At 41.1% G+C, this 8278-nt stretch overlaps 1 protein-coding gene across 2 annotated transcripts in view; it reads right to left on the bottom strand.

The window, feature by feature from the left end:
* Positions 1-2819: 2819 nt before the first annotated feature.
* The window catches only part of fras1 (Fraser extracellular matrix complex subunit 1), a 311268-nt gene continuing 305809 nt past the window's right edge, over positions 2820-8278 (bottom strand). For both annotated transcript variants that reach the window (XM_060907238.1, XM_060907239.1), the window contains 2 exons: positions 7070-7216; positions 2820-4540 (listed from right to left, as the gene is read on the bottom strand). In XM_060907238.1, the coding sequence (XP_060763221.1) occupies positions 3992-4540; positions 7070-7216 (696 nt within the window). In that variant the 3' untranslated portion in view covers positions 2820-3991. The remainder of the gene's footprint in view (positions 4541-7069; positions 7217-8278) is intronic.

The following is an 8278-nucleotide window of genomic DNA, read 5'->3' as shown; positions in this document are numbered from 1 at the left end:
ATATCTCATCTCACCTCATTATCTGTAGCCGCTTTATCCTGTTCTGCAGGGTCGCAGGCAAGCTGGAGCCTATCCCAGCTGACTACGGGCGAAAGGCGGGGTACACCCTGGACAAGTCGCCAGGTCATCACAGGGCTGACACATAGACACAGACAACCATTCACACTCACATTCGCACCTACGGTCAATTTAGAGTCACCAGTTAACCTAACCTGCATGTCTTTGGACTGTGGGGAAACCGGAGCACCCGGAGGAAACCCATGCGGACACGGGGAGAACATGCAAACTCCATACAGAAAGACCCTCGCTGGCCACGGGGCTCGAACCCGGACCTTCTTGCTGTGAGGCGACAGCGCTAACCACTACACCACCATGCCGCCCTGTGCAAAACATAATCAAGGTAAATTGTGGCTACTTTGAAGAATCTAAAATATGAAATGTATTTTATTTTTTAACACTTTTTTTGTTTATCACACAATTCCATACACATTCCATAGTTTTGATGTCTTCAGTGTTGTTCTACAATGTAGAAAACAGTCAAAATGCACAAAAACCTTTGAATAAGAAGGGGTGCACAAACTTTTAACTGGTACTGCCTCTCAAAAGATACAACTGTGAATACTTATGCAACCAACAAATGTCTTCTTTTATAATTAATCAACTTTGACAATTTAAAAGCATGTTGTGCTTTCAAATGGCAAAAATCACAGCGAAGCTAATTTCAGTTTCAGGTTGTAACACTATAAAATTTGGAAAGGTTCAAGGAGCGGGGGTGAATATTTATTCAAGACAATGTTGTATAGCTATGTATAGAACTGGGAAGCTCTCTTGCCCATAGTCAGCTGGGATAGGCTCCAGCTTGCCTGCGACCCTGTAGAACAGGATAAGCGGCTACAGATAATGGATGGATGGATGGTTCTGGTGAACTGCACATTTATAAGTTTTCTCACATTTACAGTATTCACCAGTTCACCAAATAACCCAAGAAGATATTATCCATATCATGTGATGAAGGTGCAACACAGAGTCACAGGTTAGTGGATATAATTACAGAATTCCTTTATAAGGGTCTTACCAAGGAGTCACAGAAGTGATCAGATCTCACATGGTTATCAGGGATATGCCATGTGGTTGATTTCTGTTAGTAGTTTGCTGTATGATGACAATTGTAATGAACTTGAGAGCTCAGATTAGTCCTCTGAGCATAGCTCAGGCAGTTTTTAGCTCATCTGGCTGTAGGCCAAGCAGGATGAGCTTATGCAATCACGCGTCATCCGTCCACAATTTATAAAAATCGCTACTCCTCCTACCGGATTGATCAGATTTCAATCAAACTCACAATGTTCCCCAGGTAGGTGTGCATAAAAGTTGTCGAGATGGTGGTGCCACCAGTCATATTTATGATTTTATGGGCGTCTGAAATTTTTGTGTGACTTGTCACATTAAACACAACTCTACCTAAACTACTGGGACGTTTTCACTGAAACTCACCCAGAAGACTCTAAAGACATATACCAACAAGAGTTGTTCACCAGATGGCACCACCTCCCATGGATCAGGCTACAGAGGGGTCACATGCAATTTCATGAAAATCACTACTCGTCCTACAGGAGTGATCAGATTTTGATCAAACTCATATGGAATGTTCCCCAGGTTGGGATGTATAAAAGTTGTCAAGACAGTGGTGCCACCTGTTATATTTCACATTTTTTTGGGCGTTTGAAAATTTTGGGTGACTCGTCACACCAAACACTACTGTTAGTAAATCGCTAGGATGTTTTTACTGAAACTCACCCAGAAGACTCTAAAGACATATTCCAACAAGTGTTGTTCACCAGATGGCACCACCTACCATGGATTAGGCTACAGAGGGGTCACGTGCAATTTCATGAAAATCACTACTTCTCCTACAGGAATGATCAGATTTTGATCAAACTCATATGGAATGTTCCCCAAGTTGGGATGTATAAAAGTTGTCAAGACAGTGGTGCCACCGCTCATATTTAACATTTTATGGGTGTTTGAAAATTTTGGGTGACTCGTCACACCAAACTGTTTGTAAATCGCTAGGATGTTTTTACTGAAACTCACCCAGAAGACTCTAAAGGCATATTCCAACAAGAATTGTTCACAAGGTGGACCTGCCAAGGATGTGGCTACAGAGGGGTCACAAAAATTGCTACTCCTTCCGCAGGATTGATCGGATTTCAAACTCACACACAACAGTGGCCCCGGTATGAGCTACAGCCTCATTGAGGCTATTTTTCAAAAAAATTTGATTGATACTTTACCAAAACTTTGTCTCAGACTTGTTTTGACAGCTCATTAGTCTCTATAATGCTGTTTGTTTAGGTCTGTTCTCGAACAAACTGTGGCACACTAGTTGTCATGTGAGAGTTTGTTTCTCTTATTTTTTTATTGAATTATGTCTTTAACCTCAGACTATTTGTAACTTGCAGTCATTGCCGCAACTGCATTTTTCATCCAAGATGTCCAAAATGAAGGGCTGATTTTTTATGAAGGCACATTTAACAGCAAAGCTAGCATTCTTGACAAAATTATTTCTCTTTAAATCTCCTTCCTTCTTGCCTATTCATGTATTCAGGCTACACCACTGTTATCTTCATTCTCCTATTATTCAATTATTTAATGAGACCTACTTCCTGATGAAAGCGGTGTGAAATCCACCAGACAAAACAAGCGACTACAGTCATGAAATTTATTCCTCAGAAACGCTCAAGGTTCACACCGACAACAGACAGAGAAGTGAAACCTGCATAGAATAATGAGATAAGAGATCATAAAGAAAAAAAGACGACTTTTTACAGATTTTTTTTTTATTACTAAAAAGGCACATAGTACAGGCATTACATCAAGAGCATCAATATTTTCTCACAAATCATAGCACCATGTGGTCTCTTTACTGCTCGATACTGTAGGCACTGCATTCTGCAAAACAGGAAAAAAAAAAAAGTCGAAACAATAACGTGCTACGCTATGACTGTCTCACATGAGCACAGTGTGATATGTAACAATCATAGAAACAACACTGGAAAACATTTGTGCAGCACGATACATTGAATGTGCCATACGTATGACATAATACGAGCATAACATAATACATAATAATAAAGTGAGATAATATGGCAATAATCTCTCGTCAACAATGTCAGTAGATACTGATGGAGCTTGTGTGTGCAGTACAGTAAAATAAATCCACAGGGTTTAATAAACAGCATAGAGAGACAGAAAAACAGTGTATTGTATATTAACACAAAAACACTCCATTAGGTTAGTGTTTATTATTTAAGAAAAAAAAAAATCAGCACTACTGCTTGCCAAAGTAATTATTAGTAATTGTACAATATGCAATAACGGAGTCATATTTGGATTTGGACCGAAAAATCGCACTTGGTAAAATTTCGTGTGGCACAACTGTGATCAAGCAATAAGCTAAAAAAAAAAATCTGGTACAAAACAGGTATGAGAGATGACTATGTCACCATGTAATTGCACTTTATAAAGGTATTTACATCATTTCCTAATTCAGAACAGTGTTGGCACATAACCTGTGCTTAATACTTTCATCACAATTTTAAGCAAATTGGTAAATCAAAATATAGCAAAAACAAAACATTTAAATAAAGTGATGAGGTGGCTGAGCTACCACTGATTGCTGTATCAATAGCAAATGATACAAATGTCGCAATGTCAAAAAAAAGAATCCTCGTCAACAATTTTTATAAAAGTATAAATGCAAACCGAAAATTAGACTGAGATCAGAGTGAGATCATTCAATATGAACTTCCTGAGGTAGCTCAGTTGCAAGATCTTTTACACTGCATAGTTGGCAAACACACTTTCCCTTTTCCCCCCTCTCAGGGTCGTATAAAAATACTCATCTCATACCACAACATCTCTCCATTATTACGGACAGCAATAGAAAATAGTTGTTTTTACAGTGTCTTATTAAATACTCGAGTTTCTGAGATCAGACTTCAGTACCATCATTAAGGTTGTTGTGCAGTTTGACCTCCAGGTTGACCTGCTTGACCTTGACCCCGTTGACCTTCCAGGTGTCTATGCTGTGGCTGAAAAGGTTAATGTTGCACTTGCCGTTCTTCAGGTTCTTCTCGAGCCGCTCAACCTCCACTTTGGTGTTCAGCGGATATTCTTCCATGTTGGGGTTCTTCATGGACTTCCTGTTGTCCACCTTCCGGCACTTCCTGAACAGGAAGCAGGAAACCAGGACCAGCAGAATAAGCAGGAAGATGGCTGCCACACCACCTCCAACTGAGCCGCTCGTGTGCGAGTCGAACGTTGCCGAGGGTTCGAACTCAAGCTTCAGGGCTTTCATGTTGGTTCCGTTCTTTACTTGCTCGCCCTCATTGTCGTAGATGAGCGACTCATCCAGTACAGATTGCTCGCTCAGGTCACGTTTTAACGCTAAGCTGACAGAGCGACGCACTCTGGGGCTGGAGATTGACTCTGGACCAATGACATAGATGACTTGGAGGTACCACTGGTGTCCTGCCTCCACCTGGTTAAAAGGAAATCATTTGTCAAAAACATCACAAGAATTCAAGAGTCTCCAAAAAGCTACAACACTAGAATGTTCTTAGCTGGATCTAAAGGGAAAAAAATCCACCCTGAACTGCTTATTAAAACAAACAACAAATTAATGTTTATAACTAATATGTGATCTTCAGTGGTGTTCAAAATCCAAAAGTTGACTTTCTTGGTTTAAACTTTGGTCTACATGTTTCCTACATTACCCACAATGCTGTTTGACAACCTGTGGATAGTGCTGCCAGCAGGATGTGTGCTTAATTTGGCTAAAAAGTCAGTTACTTCTGCGACAGGACCTGGTCTTCCCAGGCAGTCTCCTGTCCCAGTACTAACCAAGCCCTTAAGGTGCTTTGGGCGGCGCCGATCTCCGTTTCTATAGCCCTCTGCCTCTCGCCTATTACACAGCTAGGGTTACAGTGGGGGGCTGCTCCTCTGGTAGCCACGAGAGTTTGACTCTGTACTCACATCTGTATTGCGAAGTGCCTCACCAGATGGCAGTAGGTACCATTTTTATGACGGTCTTTGGTACGACCCGACCATGAGTAGAACTCATGATCTCCCAGTCAAGAGGCGGACACGCTAAGGGCCAACTCGCAGAATATTTGTCTAAAAGGTTCTAACTTTTTCCTCCGACTAGGAAAAACCAAAGAAAAACACCCCCTCAACATGGAATTCATACTCAGGAACTTGGGATGGTTTCCTCAACTCAGAGTTCAGCAAGTGAGATCATGGCAGCGCACAGAATCAACAGTAAATAAGTAACACTTCTTACCTTGAAATGAATTAGCTTGTTTTTGACATTGCATATTGCATTTTAACATCTAAAGCATTTTTGCACTGAAGCATAGCACTTTAACATGCTTGGACTTTAGCATTTAAGTACTTTATGATTGTCTATATTCTGGATTTTTACCTGACCTTATTTATATGTCTGTGTATACTGTATTGACCTGTTGATCAAAAGTTGCACTCAAGCACTTTAATGCCTGGATACTATTATTATCATTATTTACCTTATTTTTATTATTATTATTATTATTTTTATTATTTTTATTATTCCAAAGATCAACCTGCCACAGGGACTAAAGATGCAAATTAGCCGTTGGCTATAATCTTGCGTATTTACATGTAAATGTTTTTATTAATATGCATTGTCCCTGTTAAAAGAATAATATAAAATAAAAATAAAGATAAATTATGCTGTATATACAAATATTTGCTTTAGAGCTTTCAACATACAGACATATTCGCTTGTTAAATCTATAACAATGGCAATAGTTGACTCTTCTGTGATATGCAAATCTGCAACTGCAACCACTTTATATGTCTGGATGAGTTGTACTTACTGGCAATGATTCCGCAGCCTGTTTGTTTCACATTCAGACATTTTGAAACCACTGTCCCGGAGTGCTCCATGACGACAGCTTTTGGCATTTCATTTGAGCAACTAGCCTACATGCGTATCCCAGAGAATTACTGGTACAAGTGAATGTGAATTGTGATATGGAGTCATTGTATTTCTACACTGGCTATGTTTTGTCACTACTGAACTTTACTGGGGGTGGCACAGTGGTGTAGTGGTTAGCACTGTCGCCTAACAGCAAGAAGGTTCTGGGTTCAAGCCCAGTGGCCGACAGGGCCCCTTCTGTGTGGAGTTTGCATGTTCTCCCTGTGTCTGTGTGGGTTTCCTCCGGGTGCTCTGGTTTCCACCACAGTCCAAAGACAGCCTAACCTGCATAACTGGTGGCTCTAAATTGACCGTAGGTGTGAATGGTTGTTTGTCTTCATGTGTCAGCCCTGTGATGATCTGGTGACTTGTCCAGGGTGTACCCCACCTCTCGCCCATAGTCAGCTGGGATAGGCTCCAGCTTGCCCGTGATCCCGCACAGGATAAGTGGTTACGGATAAAGGATGGATGGATGAACGTTACTGCCATCTGCTGGATTTAAGATGTATGGCATCGTTGAGCACACACTTCTACAAAAGCCAAATGCCGTATCTCGGAATGTTCATGAAAGTGAAAATAAATCTATGGATCCTCCCTATGACTTGGATCTGGTCCAATATTTAATGGGTTCTTTCTTGGGCAATGCTACACCGTTCCACCAAGTTTCATGGAAATCGGTTCAGGAGGTTTTGTGCAATCCTGCTTACAGACAGGCAAAGATAAATCGAAAACATTATCGCTGCCAAGGAGGTTATAATGACAAATAAGTATGCCACATCAATACAGGAAAAGACTGCTTGATGTCAGCTGATGTGAGTCAGTGTGCTTTGGGTTAAGAAGGCAAACACAATGGTTCCCTAGTCCACAAACAAGCTGAGCTGTAGCCCCAAGGACATGAAGTCGAGGCTTGGCTCCACTCTTTAGAGAAGCTAACAGACTGAGGCAAACAGCTGAAGGGTAAAATTTAAAATCTCTCACAGTGGAATCTGGTTTTTCACGAGACTGAAACGTTAGGCTCAAAAAATTCACCGTCTTAGATATTTACTGACTGACCTTATAGAGGGCATCAACCTTCATGATGAAGCCATCCACACCAGGCATTGTGATTATGGACTGCAGCTCGGGGATGTCGGATGCAAAGCTGGCTTCAAATGGGACATCATGGAAGTAGCGGTTGCAGACATCAGGCTGTTTTCGATCCTGTAAGAGACAGCGAAACCCTTTGACTCATTCTGATTCTCAACGATCAGATACTGCGCTTGGCAGCACACGTTCCATGAAAGGTGTTCTACACAGAGCCATCTTCCTGTCAAATGTAATGATACATAAACACAATAAAAAGACTTAGCTTTTCAGTCATTATTCCACATTGTGGTTGAAATTGCAAGGTTTTGATCCGTTTTCTATAATAGCAGCTCTGACATTAATGCTGACTTTGAGGCAAATCACAGGTTTATATTAATACACTATTACACTATATTTCCGGTTGAGAGTATGTCGTGCGCGTTCTGGCTGCCGCTTCTCACCGGAGCTTTTTTGTTTTATTTTATTTCTTTTTCTATTTTTTTTCTGTGTGTTTGTGTAGTTTGATGTTTGAGTGTTTTCTCCACCGGTTTGTGGTGTAGCTCCGGACCCAGTTTTGGGCGTCGGTTCCCTCCAGGCCTTGGTTCGCTGTGGGTGATGCCTGCGCTCCCAGCTGTGGACTGCAGTGAGTTCGTTGCTCATTTTACATCATGGTTGTCCAGCGCTCTGTGCTTTAACGCTTGGCGTGATGTTCCGAGTGATGTTGCTCGATGGCGTCACGGCGGCTGTGCAGGCGGTTTGGGACACACCAGCGCTCTGCATGGTGGTGCTTCTCTGCTCGCTTTGTGGGTCCACAGCGTGATGTTCGAGCGATGTTGCTGACGGCGTCACGGCGGCGGTGCTAGAGATGTGGGACTTGTTTTTGTGCGCCTTTTGGTGGGACTGTGGCTGCTACACCACGGGAATTACATCCTGACCCTACTTGGTGGACTTTTTACTTTTTTTTATTTATTTATTTTTTTTTTAAATTAATTTTTTTCTTTCTTTGTTTATTATTGTAAAGCGTCCTTGGGTTCCTTGAAAGGCGCTATATAAATTTAACTTATTATTATTATTATTATTATTATTATTATTACTTGTTCTAATACACGATTCTTTCCAGAGTAAAAACTGAGTTATTTAATTGACAAAAATATATAAATCATGAGTATTGTGAAAGTCAGAAGGTAAGCCAGAAAG

This window comes from Neoarius graeffei, chromosome 24, assembly GCF_027579695.1.
Source record: "Neoarius graeffei isolate fNeoGra1 chromosome 24, fNeoGra1.pri, whole genome shotgun sequence".
NCBI classification, from domain to species: Eukaryota; Metazoa; Chordata; class Actinopteri; order Siluriformes; family Ariidae; genus Neoarius; species Neoarius graeffei.
Note: the sequence above shows the minus strand (reverse complement) of the source record. Positions and strands in the feature narration are given on the sequence as shown.